This window comes from Pipra filicauda, unplaced genomic scaffold (assembly GCF_003945595.2).
Source record: "Pipra filicauda isolate LSUMZ 115617 unplaced genomic scaffold, ASM394559v2 scaffold133_size2016399_pilon, whole genome shotgun sequence".
Lineage (NCBI taxonomy): Eukaryota > Metazoa > Chordata > Aves > Passeriformes > Pipridae > Pipra > Pipra filicauda.
Window position 1 is genome coordinate 1,080,841 of NW_024103807.1, and position 18,994 is coordinate 1,099,834.

Consider the following 18,994-nt stretch of genomic DNA (forward strand, 5'->3'; position numbering starts at 1 on the left):
CGCGCTCGGCGGGGCCGCGGGGCCGCGGTCCGGGAGGTGGCAGCGCCAAGGGAGAGAAGGGGCCGCGGGACCCCCGAGCCCCCCGTCCCGCCACCTCCCGCCCTGAGCGGGCGAGGGCAGTGCGGAATCTGCCGCCCCGAACCCGCCGCGCGGTGCGCGTCCGCAGCCCGGCGGAAAAATGGCGTCGGTGTGGGATGAGTCGGAGGTGAGGGACCGGAGTTGGGACCGGGGGCGGCGGGGATGGGGCTGGGGCGAGACCGAGCCGAGGGTGACGCTGCCGTTGTGCCCCCGCAGGACGGCGTCGGCGAGGAGGTGCTGAAGATGTCCACGGAGGAGATCGTGCAGCGCACCCGCCTCCTCGACAGTGAGATCAAGGTAGCGGCCCGGGGCCGCCGCCGGGCCGGGGAGCGCGGCGGGGCCGGGCCGGGCCGTCCGGCCTTGGAAGCCTCGCGCTGCTGGAGCTCGGGGCGGGCTTAGCACAGCCACGGGGCAGCGGAAAGTAAGACGCGGTTAACTAGATCGAGAACGGCAGATTGAGGAGTGGTGATTCTCGAGGATAGAAACACTGGGACAGCAAGCCCGGGGAAGCTGAGTGGGTGGTTGTTCTACACAGCCTTGGATGGTCTTGCCTGCCTCGTAGGCACAGGGGAGCAGGAGATCTGTTCTGTAGCCTGAGACACAAGTGGGATCATCGGGTAGTTCATGTTGGAAGGGACTTGAGAAGACCTCCAGGCCGAGCTCCTTTTCAAAGCAGGGTCAGCCGTAAACCAGGCTGCTCAGGGCTTTATCCTGTTGAATCTTGAAAGCCTTTGAAGACAGATATTGCACCATTTCTCTGGATGTTCAGTGCTGCCATTTGAGAGACCTCGTGAGGATAAAGATTTGCTTTACACAGAGGCTGAGCGTCTCTTGTTTCAGTCTTTGTCTGTTGTACTCCTGTGAAGTGTCTGGTTCAGTCTTCTTAATACCTTTCCCAGTAGTTCTCCAGCTGAACAAGCCCACTTCCCTCAGCTACTTCTCAGAGGGGCTGTGCTCCAGTCCCCTATCCATCTCGGTGGCTCTATGCTGAACTCAGTCCAGTTTATCAATGTCTTTACTGTATGGGGCGGGCCAAACTGGACCGAGTGTTGAGTAAAGGGGACTGATCGCTTTTCTCCATCTACTGCCTTCACTCCTGTTAGTGCAGCCTGGGATGCTGTTTGCCACACTGTCAGAGTACATGGCTGGCTGGCTCCTGTTCACTTTGCTGTCAATGGACACCCCCAGGTCCATTTCCTCAGAGCTGGTTTCCAGCCAGCCAATCACCAGCCTGTGTCATTGCAAGGTGCACTTCTTTCCCAGGTACTGGGCTCTGCATTTGTCCTTGAATTTTGTCAGGTTCCTGTGTGCCTATTTCTCCAGTCTCTCAGGTTCCCTCTGAGTGGCAGTCCTGCCCTTGAGACTATGCCCATCAATTTGGTGTCATCTGCAAACATCACGATAATACACTCCATCTTCTTGTCTTGTTTATTCATTAAGATATTAACTAGATAGACCTGTATCAAGATAGACTCATTTTGCATAAAAGAGCACTTGTAACTTTAGTATACGTTTGTCTGCTGCCTGATGTTAGCAGTATTGAGATAAAATATTTCATAAATTCAGCAGAGCAACTTCATCTTATACTGCTTTAGGCTCCACAAGTAATTCTGACTTATTAACTTTCTTATTCTGTAAGGGCAGTAAAGGTAAATGTGTGTCTTATTTTTAAATTACAGAATACAGTAAGGAGTATAAGTACCCTTCTTCATTTTATAGTAAGAGCTTCATAATTGCAAAATGTTTATTGGCATCCTCCCATGCAGTTTTTCTTGAACATTTCCTAGAGTCTGTTTTATTAAACCAAATTTATAAGTTTTTTGCATTTTTATGTAACAGATTCTGTATTGGCTCCTGTAAAAGTTTTGTCCTGTGAATGTGTTACAGCACAGTATTATGTTTAGGCATCAAGAGTTTTAAAAAGATACTTTCTCAGAGAAGAGTGGATTTCCCTGTGAAACAGAATCACACCAATTCAGGTGGGACCAGTTCTCCTGAGACCTCTTGGTGCTACAGTCACTTCAGTGGGGATCACAAACTGTTTTCAAACTGTATGACTAACCAGTAAAGGGAGGAAAACATGTGGGCATCACCCAGACAGCACTACAAAATACCTGTATTGGGTATGTTAGTCTTGAGTATAAACGTACTTACTGTTGGATGGTGAGTACAGAACTTCTTTTCTTATAGGTTTTTTCCCTTACAGTTAGTAGAATCATAGTTTGGGGTGGAAGGGACCTCTAAAGGTCATCTAGTCCAACCCTCCTGCAATGAGCAGGGACATCTTCAACTAGACCAGGTTGCTCAGAGCCCTGTCCAACCTGACCTTGAACGTTTCCAGGAATGGGGCATCCACTGCCTCTCTGGGCAACCTGTTACAGTGTTTTACTAACCTCATTGTAAAAAAAATTCTTCCTTATATCTGGTTTAAATCTGCCCTTTTTAAGTTTAAAACCATTACTCCTTATCCTATTGCAACAGGTCTTACTAAAAAAAGTCTGTTCCCATCTTTCTTACAAGACCCCTTTAAATACTGAAAGGCCACCATGAGGTCTCCCTGGAAACTTCTCCAGGCTGAATCATGGAATGGTTTGGGTTGGAAGGGACCTTAAAGATCATCTAGTTCCAATCCCCTACAAAACATAACTGTAAAATAGGCATGTGTATATGGGTGCCTGCGTGTGTATATGTAGTACCTGGGTACATATACATAAAAAAAAATCACAACCAAACCACAGGTGCCTTGTCTGGGTCATATCGTTACCTAGGTCACATTGCAACCCAGTAAGCTGATGCATTGATCAGACTAAGGCTACCAGGTGACACTGGGAAGAAATTCTCTAATTAGAGATCAGCCTGCATTCCTAACCCGTTTTGGCTAATTTTCTGGGTTTTCCTCTTTTTATATTACATTTCCCTTTATACCCACTGTTTCCTAAGATTTTAGTTTTTATAACTGTTTACTTTTTGGAGTAATACATGAATTTTATCTTGTCTTCTGATACTATTCCTATTTCTTTTCTCTGTGTACCAATTCCAGATCATGAAGAGTGAAGTACTGAGAGTGACCCATGAGCTTCAGGCCATGAAAGACAAGATCAAAGAGAACAGTGAGAAGATCAAAGTGAACAAAACCCTGCCATACCTTGTCTCCAATGTTATTGAGGTGAGAGTGGTGGACTCTTCTGCAGTGACAGGAGACTTGTGTGCAGTATATAGTGACAGGGAGAAAGGGAGGGGAGCTCAGCAGTGATACAGGACATGGAGTATTCTCAAACTACTGATGCTTCTGGAGCCAGGACTTTCAGGTTTTTCTGTTTGTGACCTGGAAGTGCACGTCACTTGCCCACTTCTTGTCTGGGTCATTCCTTAAGCTTTGGCTACTGTTCATCTGTATGTAGCAGCTATCAGAGGGTGACACAACCCCACTAAGTGTAGACTTGGGCATGTGAAATTCTGTACGTGCTCTCTGCAACTTGTGACACAGCACATTTGTGACACAAATGAAAGGCAGTGGCTCTGTTACTACATCATATTCTTTTTGTAACTCAGTAATTTTTATTATAGGAAAAAATGCTGATAGTTTTCTATTTTTAAAAATGGGATTGGTTTGTACTACTGTTTTAAAACTTAATGAACTTTAAACTCAATGTGAGCTGCTTATGGGAGGAGGAATCACTGCCATTAGCTACTACTTTGTTCTGAACTTTGTAGAGTCTTTCTGTGCATTGCTGTGTGCTGCTTCTTGAGGAAAGAAAGAAATTGATTTTTACAGGAGAGCTTTAATGCTTTCAGGATTCTACTGCTGATGGATGATGGAAAGTTTTACTTCTCCCACTCCATGTAATTTAGAAGCATTAATCCTGGGGTCATTCTGCTAGCCTGTTTACATTTTCATGAAGCCTTTCACTCTGGTTTTCAGCTGCTGGATGTTGACCCCAATGACCAGGAGGAGGATGGAGCAAACATTGACCTGGATTCCCAGAGAAAGGGCAAGTGTGCTGTGATCAAGACCTCCACACGTCAAGTAAGATCCATGTCCCCAGCCAGGTGTGAGGAGTGATGAAAAGCACCTTCTCCTAGTACATGTGGGTTTGCTTACTTTGGTTTCTTTCCTACAGACATATTTCCTACCCGTTATTGGGTTGGTTGATGCTGAGAAGTTGAAGCCTGGAGACCTGGTGGTGAGTGATGCTGTTGTGATGGTTAGATATGATGGTAGTGAGAAAATTGCATATGTCTTACCCTTTAGAAAGGAAACAAATCTGTCCATGTTTTCCCAAGACCATTTCTTTACTAAAATTTTATTAGAAAGATATTATGGGTTCAATCATATTTGTAGTATAGAAAAGTAGTTTAGGATGTGTGTTCTTTACACATAAAAGTAGGTGCTGAAAATTCAGAGATCATCTAGTAAATTTTCTAAACCTAGTCTTTTGTATTGTAAGTAATTTGGACCACTCTTTTAAAATGTGGTAGGTTAACTGTGGTATTGTTCACTGTGCCAAGCTGTGGTGATTTGTTGAGCACCAGTGTCAAAGCTGGTTATTCCTGCATCCCTGAGGTCTAGTAAATCATCTTTGATTGCATGTTTATTAATTGCTATCTGAAGGGCCTGTTAAAAGCAAAGCACTTGTGTTTACAGGGGGTGAACAAAGACTCTTACTTGATCCTGGAGACTCTGCCTACTGAATATGATTCACGGGTGAAAGCCATGGAGGTGGATGAGAGGCCCACAGAGCAGTACAGTGACATCGGGGGGCTGGATAAACAAATCCAAGAGGTGATACTTAATGTATAGTTTCTGGTGTGATGGAGGACAACAGTCTTTGAAATTCAACTTAAAAGCAGGCAGCCTGGATCTGTGGAGAAGAATGGGTTTATGTATTAATGTTTTTCTTTTGCTGTAGCTCGTGGAGGCCATTGTCCTGCCAATGAATCATAAGGAGAAATTTGAAAATTTGGGTATACAGCCACCCAAAGGAGTCCTTATGTATGGGCCTCCAGGAACAGGGAAGACACTTTTAGCTCGAGCATGTGCTGCCCAGACCAAGGTAAAAGGAACCTTTAAAAGTGTGTGCTGCTGTAGAATAGTACCTGACAAAGAATATGAACACCTCCAAGGAGAGGGGGGTCATACATACAAATGGGTGTTACAAAGGCTGAGATTTTCTTTTGTGTTTGCTTGCTTGCTTGTTTTAATCAAGGGCTTCTTATAATACTTGTAACTGACCCTATTGAGAAATGAGGTATAGGATTCTCTTTCACTTCCCAGGCTACGTTCCTGAAGCTTGCGGGTCCACAACTTGTGCAGATGTTCATTGGTGATGGAGCTAAGCTGGTACGCGATGCTTTTGCTCTCGCGAAGGAGAAAGCTCCTTCCATCATCTTTATTGACGAACTGGATGCCATTGGCACTAAAAGGTGAGGTGTAGGCCATGTTGTAAAGCTCTTGGGAGCAGCCCCCTTTCTCTGCGTATGTGAGCAGAGCCTAGCTTAAAGCATGGTCTGCTTAGAAACAAGAGTGTAAACGCAGTTGCACATAGCAGTTGCCACAATCCTTGAGCTCACAAGTGACATTCATGAAAATTGATATCTATCTGGTAGTCTCCTGCTGTATAAAACTGTTTTGTGATCACTGCAGCAGGCACGTGGAGATGTTCACTCTCCTTTACTACTTGGGCCTGGGCAGCATAAGCCACATTCAGCTCTGAGGACTGAATAAGGCTCAGGTGCTGCTGACAGTTATTCTAGTTGCAGTCCTCATCATGGTAGGACTCCTTGTAGTTTCAAGGAGAAATTTGGAAGCCCTTGACCAAGGACTATGAACTACAGTCATTCTGTCTTTTGATGTGATTGAAAACATAGGGACAGGTTGGTCAGGTTCATGCTGATAGTTTTACCCTTGTTTCCTCCTCAGGTTTGATAGTGAGAAGGCTGGTGATCGGGAGGTGCAGAGGACCATGCTGGAGCTGCTTAATCAACTTGATGGTTTCCAGCCCAACACGCAAGTCAAGGTTGGGATCTGGCACGGAGTGCTGCTGAGGTCCAGGGCACTCTAGCAGGGGATGGAAATGATGTCCAGGGAAGAAGCTTGTTGGATCCTTGGGGAGAAGAGGCCTGTTCTCCAGGTGCCTCACTGATGATCCTACTTCTACTTAGGTGATTGCTGCAACCAACCGGGTTGATATCTTGGACCCAGCTTTGCTCCGCTCTGGACGATTAGATCGGAAGATTGAGTTCCCAATGCCTAATGAGGAGGCCAGAGCCAGAATTATGCAGATCCATTCACGCAAGATGAATGTCAGGTATGGCCTTCTGGGGCTATGTTTGTCACTCACAATGGTACCTCAGGGCTGAGAAGCAGTTGGCAGTCACTTGTTGAGAGCTCACTGTTGGGTTAAGGAAACTCCCTGCCTTGCTTTTTTTATTTGGTACATGTTTAGACTTTTTTTTCCCCTTTTCTGCTCATATCAGCCCTGACGTGAACTATGAGGAACTGGCTCGCTGCACAGATGATTTCAATGGAGCCCAGTGCAAGGCTGTGTGTGTTGAAGCGGTAAGTACTCCTCTACAGCAGCCAGCACTGATGGGAGGGAAATGTGAAAGCTAATGTGGCGTAATTATTTGGAACTGATGTGGTGCTCACATTCCCTTTCTAAATACTGTCTCGTTGGGCAGGGGATGATTGCTCTCCGCCGTGGAGCTACGGAGCTCACCCACGAGGACTACATGGAAGGAATCCTGGAGGTTCAAGCAAAGAAAAAAGCCAACCTGCAGTACTATGCCTGATCTCTGCCCAGTCAAGGTTGTGGCCTTGGCAGAGGACAGGACTGGACTGGACTGTATCACTTACTTTCTGTCTGGAAAAAATAAAGCATTTTTTCCCTTTAAAAACTAATCCGTGATGTGTTGGGGCTGTCGCCCTTGCTCGGTGATTCTACATTTGTATAAGGGGGGTTGTAAACGTCCTGTCCATGGTGCCCATTATGCTGCTTTTGGACCGTCCTGTTAGAAATGGATTAAATCCTACTCTGGTACTTCTGGATGAGGACCAGCAGGATATACTGCAGTAAGTGTTCTTTGACATTGATGAGCTGCAGCTCAGACAGCATCCCCGGTTTCTACCTGTGCAGCCAGTGAACATTCTACAGCTTTGTTAGTGTTTGAATATTTTGAACTAACACGCATTTTTCAAGGGAGAAGTGAACACAATTCACATATGAATGACGTTTGAACTTAACTCTGGAAGCTTTAACACCATTGCTGGTATGTATGTGAGCTCTCTGATGAATCAGTGTGGTGATTAGTCATAAAGAATTCAAGGGTCTATCCACTGAGCAAGTCTTTCAGTACTTTTAATGCCAGTTGAGAATTACAACTTCCATTTAAAAATTACACTTCTCATAAATACACTGACTTTAGCATTAAGTATCTTACATGCCACTGTATTGTATTTTAAATACAATGTAAACATCTCCAAATGCTGGCCATCTCATCTTTACCTGTGCAGTTTTTGGACACTTGGGAGAGGGGCAGGGATGTGAGGGGGGGAAAAAAATCAATGAACGAAAGAAAAATGCACCCCAAAGTACTTTGGCTGATGTTCCTGAGTTAGCCCTAGTACTTCTGCTGGTACCAAGGTCCTTAGTGTCATTTTGGAGGGGGATCTTGTTCCAGCAGAACATGCGTGTTCTTGACACACTGCTCAGGAGGCATTTGACATTAGAAAGGGTGAGTGGAGAAGTGAGCAGAAGCCACACGTTCCTGAGGAAAGTACATTGCGGTTCCTTTGGATGTTAGTATTAGAGGGGGCTGTACATCTGCTATTTTAGCAGTACTGTTACTTGAGCTTGGGGAGAATTACTCATCTCCTTTCACAGAACAGGAGTGCACCCACAAGATAGTTAGAGGGTGAAGGTTGATCCTGGCAGCTCAAACTGTGACATATTTTGAGAAACATACCCTGGCCTCTAGTGGAACAGTTATAAGCTGCATGTTGCATACATCTCCCCATTAAAAAAAGGGTATGTTAGTTAGCCAAATAAGTAACCTTACCTGTGTAAGAAGCTGAGAAAAACTTTCCCCTCCTTTCCTAAAGCCAGTAAGAGTTTTCTTGGAGTCTTGCCACTCAGTTTCAGCTGGCTCCTTTTCAAAACAGCTTTAGTAGTGAGTAAATAGATGATAACACAGCAAAGAATAGCACAGGTTTCTGATTTAAATGAATTAATACTAAGAATGGGCTAATTCTTTGGCCTAAACCTCGGCTTAGATCAAGGTTCTTTTGGGAAAGGATGGCCTGAGCCAACACTAGACACACCTGTTGCAAAAGTGTTCAAGCCAACTTCACTTAGCTCCTTGCCCTAATTTGGGTCTGAATTACACAGACCTGCAGCAATAGAGTTGGTGCGTAAACATCCCTTACAACTGGACAATAACAGGACCATGGAGGTACAGTTCAAAAAACAGCACAAAAAAAGACACAGCCTTGGACTTAATCCCTTGTAAACAGAAAAAAAAACAAATTGAAAGAACTGTCCCCCTTAAACCATCAATGATCAAGTTGCCCATAATTCAAACCTGGAGTTACTTGCAATGTCCATGTCTGCGACTGGAGGCTGTAGCAGCATCCCAGAGGCTGGTGTTTCAACAGCTATGGCACTGCTCTCCACGTGCCGACATGCCACCTCTTCCTGGTGTTAACCCACAGCTCTGCCCAGGCTGCACTTTCCAGAGTCTCTCCTCACTTCCTCCAGGGTCACACGGCCCCGTTTTCTTGTCTGGGTTTTTGTACGGATGCTCGGGAAGTGTTGAGTGATGGGGCCAATGTGCAGAGGAACCCAGCCAGCAGGGTGAGGCCCAGCCCTCCCCAGGCACAGAACATGGACCAGCCATAGCCATGACTGATGTCCTCTGGCAGCCCATAAACGTAGCGAGGATAGCGAGATAACTCAAAATTGATCCCAGCTACGCATGTGCAGAGTGAGATGATACAGCATGTACCTGCAGGAGAAAAGCAAGAGGGTTCTACACTGCCCTCAGACAGGTTAATTATGCACTGGGTTTTTAACCCTAGGTATTTTCAGTCATGAATTTTCAAAATCAAGAATTACCCTTGGGTTTTTTCTTCAGTCCTACCAGTCATTCTTATTATAAGGCAGAGAAAAAAAGGGAAAATATGTAGGACTGCAGGATACCTTGATTCACAAATAACCAATATTGTCTTAGCTCCTTCTGTTGCAATTTTGAACTCAGTCATGTATAGTTCACCGACTAATGTCATCAGGTTCCAGACAGTACCCGAGCAGATTCTCCTATAGAAGGTTAATACTGAATCCCAGGGCTGCAAGTGCAGCACTGCTTGGTTTCTACCAGGAACACCCATACTTCTGCCAGCTGTACCCTAGGCCCATAGAGAGTGCCCAGGATTTTGTCATCTGCTACATATTCACTAAACACCTATATAGAGGAAGAAAAAAATCATAAGAAACATGATGCAAGGCACTCTAGTATGTCTAATATGTACACTAGTCTCGAGGTGATCATTTTATTCTCTCCAGCTGTACATTTATGTCTAAATACTAATGACAGCTCTTACTGCTGACAGCATGCCCATTGCACTAAGTGCAAAAGCACTTGAAGGGGACCCAGTCTACCTCTTCCACTTACAATACTTTACTCGTTCATTGCTGTGCAATAAAGAAACTAAAATGTTCCCAAGGAAACTGCAGTTAAGCAGCACATAAGATTACCAAGGGCAGCACAAGCCCAACTTCCAGCCTTTCTAGCATCACACCATGTCAGCAGGGTGGGTTTTCAAAAACACTCCTTAAGAAGGCTTGTCTATGGCAAGGGAAGATTTCCCCACACATCCCACCCCAAAAGAGGCACCAAACCAGTGTCACACCTACTTTTTCAGGTGGCAGAGATGCTGTTAACCAAGAAGTTCCTTGCTTGTAGCCATTATAGATGCTGACACTGGGCCTCTAGGGTAGCAGGTCTGCCTTTAGGTAATTTGCAATTTTTCATACTTGAAAATTGCATATTTACTGCTTGCACCCCACCCTTGGAGCATCTCAGTACCTCACCCAGTACCTCACCCTTTTGGTACACATGTTGTTGCTACTATGTCCCTTTCAAATGAAGATAAAATGCTGACAATTTTTAAGCTGAACAATCAAAGAAAGGTTTTCAGAAAAACCTCTGGCCGCTCAGAAAGTCTGCTCCCAGCCAGGACAAACAGATTTAACACACCTGGCAAGCACTAAGTTCATGTCCTTATCACTGGACCAATGTTCTCCCAGGCTTGGCTGGGTTTGGACTTCGTCATTACACTTCATCTTTGAGTATCAGAAAGGTGCTCCAAATCAAATTGTTTGTTTGTTTGTTTGTTTGTTATGATTCCCTAGGGAAAACTGAGCTGAGCTGTCTGACAGGAGCCACAGGCTGCACATTTGGAGCATGAAAGAGGACAGTGCTCATTATGCACATGGTCTCTGGGGCTACACACCAGCTCTCTAGAGCTGAAGGCTCACACACATACATTGGGGTCTACTCAGAAACATGCAAATACCCATGCAATCACAGATCCTGCCCACTGCTGGAAGTAGTAACTGCACTGTGCTGACGGTTTGCTGCACTAAATAATTTTGCTGCTTCGTGTGGTTGCTGTGGGCTAATTTGACTTCTACAAGCCAGTAATACTGAATGTGGTAACTTGAGGAGCAGAAGCAAAAGGCCCTCACCTCCCATTAGGAAGAGCAGCCCAGCCACGTACTGCATAAGCTCCTGCTGTTTGCAGCAGCCCAGCACACCAATGATCCACCCAAACAGGATGATGGAGACTGCCATGCCAATGAAGCCAGCTGTCATCCTCCGCAGATCTGAAGAAAGAGAAAGGAGAAAAGCAAGAAAGAAGACATGAAGATGGTGGCATCTAGACAGGACAGCCAGGGGAGAGTCCAGACAGATGTAGATTTACTGGTTCTAAAGTTTATACTTCACCCATGGATTCCTCCTCCTGTAGCTTCTTTGAGATAGTTTGCCCAACATGGGATAGAAGGGGTGTATTATGAACTCAGCACTATGCTAATACTGCAGGGGCTTTTTTTCTTTTTTTGGTGTGGTGTCTTTCTTTGGGATAGAGTTTGTTGGAGGAGTGTCTGCTGAAAATAGAAACAAAAGAAGTGAGAGGGGACACTGAAGAGAACTAAAGGACTAGTGCATGGAAGGCAATGTGAACTGAAAAGAGGAATAGTGGGAGGACCAAAGCAGACAGAAGATCAGTACAGTATTATGGGAACAACTCCAGTAACAAGCTCTAAAAAAAAGCTTGGGTACCAGTGATATGAAGAGCACTTAGTCATCCATAGTAAAATTGCTGTTCTTGTCTCCTCCTAGTTCAGTTTCTAGCTGAAATAAGATTTCCTTGGCACAGACTCTCACATGACAGGGGCTAGGCTGAATTATGTGAGGCAATAGAAAAAGAAAAAAACCCCAGAAAAGCAGGAGCAGAAAAAACTGATTAAATCATTCTCAGTCACAGGCTACAGGTCAGTTATCTGTGTGGGAAGGACTTGGGCATAAGGCAGCTTGTGAGCCAGGTGCTAGTAACAAGAGGTTGAAAGGACAAACGGAGATGTTCCCTGAAATAGTTGGTCACCAGGGGGTTGCACCAGGTCACCAGGTGCACACAGAAAAATGCAACAAGGTCTATACAGCGATGCAGCACCTTTGCTGTAAGCCAGCTAGGACCTGTCTGTCCCCAGATCCACCTTGCAGCACACTCCACACACACCTGTATTCCTGAATTCACAGCTTTAAGACCCTCCAAACGTCCCCTTTCAATTATACTGTCGGCTGCTTGCACTTCCTCACTAATAAATGTGTATTTATGCTTATAGCCCAGTGACAGCCAGGTGACTCAGAGCCCTCACCTGGCATCACTTTAAGGCACGAAGTAATCCAAACAATCTTGTACACTACTTTGGGTTACTTACGGAGTGCATGCCACTCATCCTGCCGGATTGTGTTTGTGATGTTGACAGGCAAGTTGCGAGGCAGAGAGCTGGAGGTGTAGTGGTACTTCACAGCAGTGCAGCGCTGGATAACTCCTGTAAAAGAAACATCAGTGTGAAACAGCATGAAAGCTCCGTGCCTTGCACTTGCTGTTGAGTTGGCTGGCCCAGCAGAACTTACACAGGGGAAGCTTTAGTTCAGTAACAGAGCAAATGTAACCAAAAAAGAGCTTCAAAAGTTTACTTCAAAGGCTTTGGGATTAGGAGGGGAGGGAACCTTGCTACAAAGAAACACCAGCAAAGAAGAAACTAGGTGCTGATCCGGGCAAGCTCCAAGAAGCAATAGCTAAAGTAAACATTAAGGACAGTGACCAAAAACATCTCCAGAAGCTTCCTGGAGGAACTGCTATGGGATGTCTCAGTATGTGAATGTGTCTCAGAATGTGACTAAGTACCAAGAAGACTTGTTTTGTCTCTAAGACAGAGTTGAACCACTTTGAAAATTTTGAATGAATGCTGGGAAGTGAACTGCATGGGAGAATCATTTGAATTCAGTCCAATAGTCATTGACTCTTTGCTTTATTTTCAATGAACAGTAGTACCCAGGTAGGCTTGTTTCCACTATAGCTTAAAGAAAAGTGTACCCCACATGTAAATGTGAACATACAAGCATGCTCTTCTTGAAAGGGACTTTCAGTCCAGAAAATGGGAGAGAATAAGCATGGATGGTGGGATAGAATTGAACAGCTAGAAAGGCAAAAGAGCTAAATAGTACAAAAAGTTGCCCTTAAACAGAATCACAGAATCACAGGGTCATTACCACTATTTAAATGTTGGGGCAGAAGAACCAATCAAAAACAATGAGTTGGCCAGTGAGCTAATTAAGCTGGTGAACAATCACTAGCATAGAGCTGCAAACTCAGTGATCAGCTTTGTAAAAGACACCAGAAAACCCAGGAGAAGCAATGGGCTTTGTGCAGCTCCCGCAGCAATGAGAAACATGATTTTGTTCTCTAACGATGTTTCCTGGGACTGTACTGACCTGGTTTCTGCAAGGACTTGCAAAGGGAAAACCCCCGTTTCACAAAATTAGGAGTTGCACGCAAGAGACCCAGCCAATACAGCCATCAGGCCAGGATGGGAAAGGTGATCTGGATTTCCCCCCATTTCAAGCACGCCCCCACCCTCAGATGTGCTTCCCACCACACTCTTCCCCTGTTGTCACTCCCTGACACTTCCCCAACACCAGAGTGCTGGCAGTGAGACACGATACATGGAGCTCTGCCCTTCACCTTAAGCCATTCTCCACTATGCTGTGGAGCAGAGCTCCCTCTTTGCACTTAGGACAAGTGTCTAGAGCCGCCTGAGCAAATGATCAGCAAGACAACTCAGTGACAGACTGTGCCAGTTCATTTGCAAAGGCTATAGATATTAAGAATTTAGGCCATAAGCAGCACATCACAGTATCTAATTAAATTTCATCTGTAACTGCTGACTGAATTCAACTTCAATATTGACATGATTTACATGTGTTGTAGAGAAATATGTATTCAAACAAACTAATGACACCAGATTTCAGATTACAATGCACTGGACTCATTAAAATATGATCTATGCACTTACATATTCTGATTATAAAAGTAGCATACATGAAGCAGTCTTTTTTCATAAGAGCAAGGATTACTATTTTTATACCTCATTAAAGAAAAAGCAAAGACTAGAGATGTACATCCCTCATGATCAAAGCTATGGACTCCTCAGCTAAAACATCACTGAGAAAAACACTTGCTCTGTATAATTCCAAGAGTTTAACATGTAAACTTAAACTAAAATCTCTTCACCTTCCTATACAAACTTGGTTACTTAGAAGTTTTTGAATATCATTTCATTCTGCCTTCGGTTTAGAAATTATACTCCTAATTCTTTCTTCCCTGTAATTCAAAGAGCTCATTTTATGTAGGTAGCACATACAGTTATACTAAAACAGCAAGTCTGCAAAACAAAGAGCTAAGGAGTTCACAAATTTTAGGGTTTTTGCTCAGCACTGATCTCTAATCCACGGGCTTGGTGATGGCCTTTGGACTACACCAGCACAAGCCATTTTTCTAACAAGATTCCCATTTCCCTTTGAGCAGAGGCTGGACCCACTCTAGTGTGAGTCACCATAAGCAAAACAAGAGAGGCCTCTCTATGTAGGTCTGCTAAAAAAGCTGAAATAGGCAGGCAAGAGTTAGGGGATCTGGGAAGCAAGTGAGGGGGATCTCTCAGTTGAATACCTACCCACTTTCTCACAGAAAACCATAACATGCACCCAGGCAATCTTCAGTAGCCAGATTTTGCATCTGCAGTCGCTAGTTCATGTTTCTCATTTTCTGAGACAATCCCTAGGTCTCATTTGTAGAGACGCCATGCATTCAGTTATGGTCAGGTACTCCACAGGGCTGTATTTAAAGTCATATAACACCTTGTTCTCTAAGTACTCAAGAAAAAAAAAAAAGTAAAACTCAAAATCAGGTCTGCAGTTTCAAAATTATTGTGAAGTCAAAGGTATTTCAAAGGTACTCCAATAAGTCCTTTGACCTGATCCCTTACATACCTCAAATTGCAGTCTATAGAATAGGGACAGCATCCTGCCCTCCATTTCAGAAACCTGCTAGCAAAGTGATTTCCCTTTTTTTTAATAATACAGTGAGGCAAGCACCATAAGAAAGCCTGCCAAAATTAAAACCTTTGCCTTCAGGCAAGGGCTCGAACAGAACAGAGTCACGTGGTGATCAACAAGTAAGTAAGCGTTGTATTTTTTGGCACACAAGTAAATTAAGAATGCAGGACAGAAGGGGGCAGGTGCTCATGTCGTTAGCTTACCATAAAGCACATGTACAAGAAAAAGATTAGACAGACAGCCTGATCCCAGCATTTCTAAGGGGTCTTAAAAGAACAGTGTGAAAATCGCACAATGTGCATTTTACTTGTGCAATTTTCTTGATTTAAAGATAAATATGAACTGCAATGAACTCCATCCAGCAGTGTCACACTGACACTTTAATGGCCAAACTACATGCCTGTGCCTTCTCACAGCCAACATTGTTTTTAACACCTTGTCCTCAATGTGGTTTTTTTACCCTTCAAGATTACAAATGCAGACAGGTTCCCCTCCCACAACCCTTGGAACTCACACAACCCAAAATAGTACATGGGAGTGTCCCTGAACGAGTCCTTTCTCCTGACTGAATATGAAGGCTGGGATATATCAGAAGATGCTGGCTAAAATAGCTCGATACCCAGGCAGAGCACAGGTCCCTTGTTCCTAAACCGCCAAAAACCTGGAAACACAGACGCAGGCTTGAAAAGCAATAAAATCCCCAGTTTATCAACAATGATGAACTTTTTCTTTTTACTTCCTTCAATTTAGTGATGTTAAAATGCATGTTTTTCAAATGAACCCACCAAGTTATCCAAAGCAGCCTGTTAGAATGGATCTCTCCTAACTAATCATTTTCTACTGTCACCATTTTGTAAGCAACACTTTTTTATTCCAATAGGTAGAGAAAACCTCTAAACAGGATATAATAAGTCCCTGTAAGACGTCACTACTTAAAAATACTCCATGCAGAAGGTTTTTGTTGTAGCACCAGTTATCCAATGTCTAATCCACATAGCACAGGCTAGAAGATGATGTTCTTACAAGTTCTTACACTCATAGAGTCTCTCCTTACACACATAGATCCCCGTAATTTCCCCATCAAGTGGTTCAGTTCTCTGGCTGCTATCTCTTACTGACTGCTAATCTCCATTTCTCCCATGTGGTTTGTACATTATTTCTTCTTTTACCTTCTTAATTGTATTTTTAAAATGAAAAAAGATATTTTTTCACAGTTCCAAAATGGTGATTCTGCATTTTAAGAAAAATCCCACACATCATTCCTGTCTTACGTTTAAACATCTCCCACCTCTCAGTTTTGAGCTACATTTTTTGACTTCTGCCTTTTCATTTTAAACATATGAAGTAAATATATTTTACTTTTTTTAATATTTATTTTAGATATACAAATGGATGCATGCATATGCATCATTAGCTACAATGCTCAAGTATGAAAGTTTCCACAGAACCATTTCGTATTAATAGCAGCAAATAAATACAGGACTAAAATCCATCCAATTATCTAAATGGATAAGAGTATTTATGGACTTAGTAATTTATTCAGAATTCAAGATAGACACAGAAAGAAATCTTATTCCAGACAGAGTAAGAAAATGGAGAGTACAAACCCAAACCAAAATTACCACGGGAGTGTGAGAAAAAAAATTTCCTCCTCTGTCACTAAAAGCCTATAAAAATCTATAAATTAAGAAATACTAGGAATATAAGAAGGTATCACACATCACCAAAGAGCTAGCTGAAAACTTAATGCAAATCAAGGAGGAAGTAGGACTTTCAGAGGTGCACAGTAGTGATCTTCAGCTCACATCAGGGAAAAAACACCTGTTTTTTTCTTTTTGGAAGGCCTAGATCTAGTATCATGCTTGAGAGAACAGCTCAGACGCAGCCACACCTGACCGTCAGTTGGAAAAGGCTGCTTAATCACAGTTGTCAGAGAAAAAGACAGACACAGCAGGAACAAGGAAAGGCTGCTAGTAAAGGAGGTCAGGGGAAGGGATAAGAGAGTCATATCTATTTAAAGATCTTGTTCTACAAAAACTATTATTAATAATTTCCCTCTATAAGATGACACATAAATCTTTATAGCAGCAACTGCAGACCTAATAGGCAAAGAATATGAGGGAAGCAAGGCTTGTAGGGAAAGGCAAGGTCTGTTTTTAGAACAGCTGAAAAAAAAAGAAACAAAGTAGAAAGAAAACCTTTTGGATTTAGAGTCCTTACAGTTTTACACATCAGACCCTGAGGAAGATAATTCACCATCCTGTAATGCCCTTGTGCATGTAGAAAGCAGACTCAAGCCTCTCTGTCTGTTGAGGTGTTGGAAAAATATCTCTGAAACAGAAGTACTGAGGACCAAACTAGTATTCCTCCCATTCCTTCCCCCCATCTTAGCTAATCTCAATGGGAGCTGAAAGCATTTTGCTTGATGTGAAGCAAAACAATAGATAAATATTTTACATGACAGCCACAATTAATAGGAAGAAATTAAAGAGCTGCCTTTTAGTGAAAGGAGCTCAACATGGAAATAAAAAAATGAAAACACATAAAAAGAATCCTGGGAGATTAAATGGAGAAAGAAGCTAAGCACACAGCACTAGACTTTCTAGAAGTAAGAGTCACTGCTGCGCATTGGAAAGAAGGGACAAAGACGAGCTAAGATTCACAGTGCCAGTCTATCCAGCCTCTGCTGTGCAGGACTGGCGTCACAGTTGGAAGCCAAGCCGAAAACTGCACTCGTTTTCTTAAGATAGCATTTCCATTTTGTGCCTCAATGGAAGCACTTCTCCCAGTTCCTCTTCTTCCTGTGCTAATATGTACCTACGGGAACAGTAAATCCTGTTATCTATCATTAACCATACATAACCCATTGGCTTCATGGGTCAGCCCGCTACATTATTTGTACCATCAAGTGCAGGAATTTTATTCATACTTCGTGGCCTGCTTGGCTTTGTAGCATGTGCCACAATAGTAGAAGATCCACAGCTTTCTCTTCTGTCACCCTGGGGACCCTGAGTGACATCCATCACCACGAAAGCCTGGCAATCTATTGCGGCAATGAGAACTCCCCGCTGCTAGAAGAGGAACAACAGGTCCCTTTCACCTTGCTGTAAAAATCACAGCACTATGAACAATACTGCACATTTCTCAGCACTCAATAAGAAGAAAGTGCCAGGATTAGGAGGACGCCCACCGAGACCACACTCGAGAGTCAGGCCCTGCACTGGGCCCCCGAAGGGGCTCTCCGAGGACATGGTTCCACCCAGCACTGCAGCATTTTAAGCAGAGGGAGGCGCACAAAACCGGGATAGGGTCAGGGCCACGCTCGCCGCTTCCCGCACGCCAGGGACACCCGGAGCCACGGGGCTGGCCGGGGCTCCGTCCGCGCTCTCCCCCCGGCCCGTCCTCGCCGCAGCAGCGGCAGCCGCGGCCCCGCCCGCAGACCCGGCGCCCCAGCGGGGACGCGCTCAGCACCACGGACAGCGGCGGGGCCGCCACCGCCCCCCGCCCCCGCACCTTTCCGGATGAGCTCCTCGCTGTCCGGCTCGTAGCCCGCGCGGTGGCAGCGCCTCCAGAGCCCCGAGACGGTGGAGTTGAAGCGGCGGCCGCAGTGCGAGTCCAGCGCGGCGGAAGCGGCGGCGGCTGGGGCGGGGGCCGGGGGCCGCCCGGGCAGGAGCGCCCGCGGGGGCCGGGCGCGGAGCGGCAGGTGCGAGCTGGGCGCCGACATGGAGCCGGGCGGGTCGCTGCGCTTGTGGCCGAAGCCGCGGCAGCGCTCGCGGTGCCGCCGCGCGTCCGTCTCGTACCAGGAGTCGGTGCCGATAGCCACGGCCAGGAGGGCGAGGGCGGCGGCGGCCAGGAGCAGCCCGGTGCCGCTCAGCGCCTGAGCCGCGGCCGCCATCTTACCGCGCCGGGGGTGGCAGGGGCGGGCGCTTCCCTGCAGCCCTACTGGGGCCGCCGCCCGCGGCACCGCCCCCGGAAGGGACACCAGGCCAGCGCCCCCCGCGCCCCGGCACCGTGCCGAGCTCCCTGCTATACCGGTGTATCTCCCCCCGGGGCCCTCCGGCCCGGGCTCGACGAGTCCCGGACGCCGAACCCCGCCACAGCATCGGGCTCCTGCTCCGCAGACCGAGGCCCCCTCCCTTGGCGGAGTCCCTGTCCCGCCCCCGGCAGCTACCAGGGGATGGATGACCGGGGGAAGGGGTGAGCGGAGCCCCCGACCCTTTCCGCGGCCTCCCCTTGT

General features: G+C 45.5%; 2 protein-coding genes across 2 annotated transcripts; one reads left to right on the forward strand and one right to left on the reverse strand.

The window, feature by feature from the left end:
- The first annotated feature begins 17 nt into the window (after positions 1-17).
- PSMC3 (proteasome 26S subunit, ATPase 3) lies at positions 18-6,979 on the forward strand. Its single transcript, XM_027719631.2, has 12 exons — positions 18-205; positions 295-375; positions 3,119-3,244; positions 4,001-4,105; positions 4,200-4,262; positions 4,724-4,861; positions 4,989-5,132; positions 5,354-5,502; positions 5,999-6,095; positions 6,241-6,386; positions 6,556-6,637; positions 6,760-6,979. Exons 1-12 carry the CDS (start codon positions 179-181, stop codon positions 6,868-6,870), a joined length of 1,269 nt encoding a protein of 422 aa, XP_027575432.1. The 5' UTR covers positions 18-178; the 3' UTR covers positions 6,871-6,979.
- Positions 6,980-7,415: 436 nt separating this feature from the next.
- On the reverse strand, positions 7,416-18,994 carry LOC113987157 (transmembrane protein 178B-like). The gene is made up of 4 exons (XM_027719637.2): positions 18,271-18,994; positions 12,078-12,191; positions 10,824-10,961; positions 7,416-9,081 (listed from the first exon to the last, which is right to left on the reverse strand). Exons 1-4 carry the CDS (start codon positions 18,650-18,652, stop codon positions 8,837-8,839), a joined length of 879 nt encoding a protein of 292 aa, XP_027575438.1. The 5' UTR covers positions 18,653-18,994; the 3' UTR covers positions 7,416-8,836.

Coding starts and splice junctions, on each gene's coding strand:
- PSMC3 (XM_027719631.2), top strand. CDS start 179: ATGGCGTCGGTGTGGGATGAGTCGGAG. Junction 4,263..4,723: donor TGAAGCCTGGAGACCTGGTG/GTGAGTGATGCT, acceptor TTGTGTTTACAG/GGGGTGAACAAAGACTCTTA. Junction 5,133..5,353: donor CATGTGCTGCCCAGACCAAG/GTAAAAGGAACC, acceptor TTCACTTCCCAG/GCTACGTTCCTGAAGCTTGC.
- LOC113987157 (XM_027719637.2), bottom strand. CDS start 18,652: ATGGCGGCCGCGGCTCAGGCGCTGAGCGGCACCGGGCTGCTCCTGGCC. Junction 12,192..18,270: donor CGAGGAGCTCATCCGGAAAG/GTGCGGGGGCGG, acceptor TTTCTTTTACAG/GAGTTATCCAGCGCTGCACT. Junction 10,962..12,077: donor GGATGAGTGGCATGCACTCC/GTAAGTAACCCA, acceptor CTCTTTCTTCAG/ATCTGCGGAGGATGACAGCT.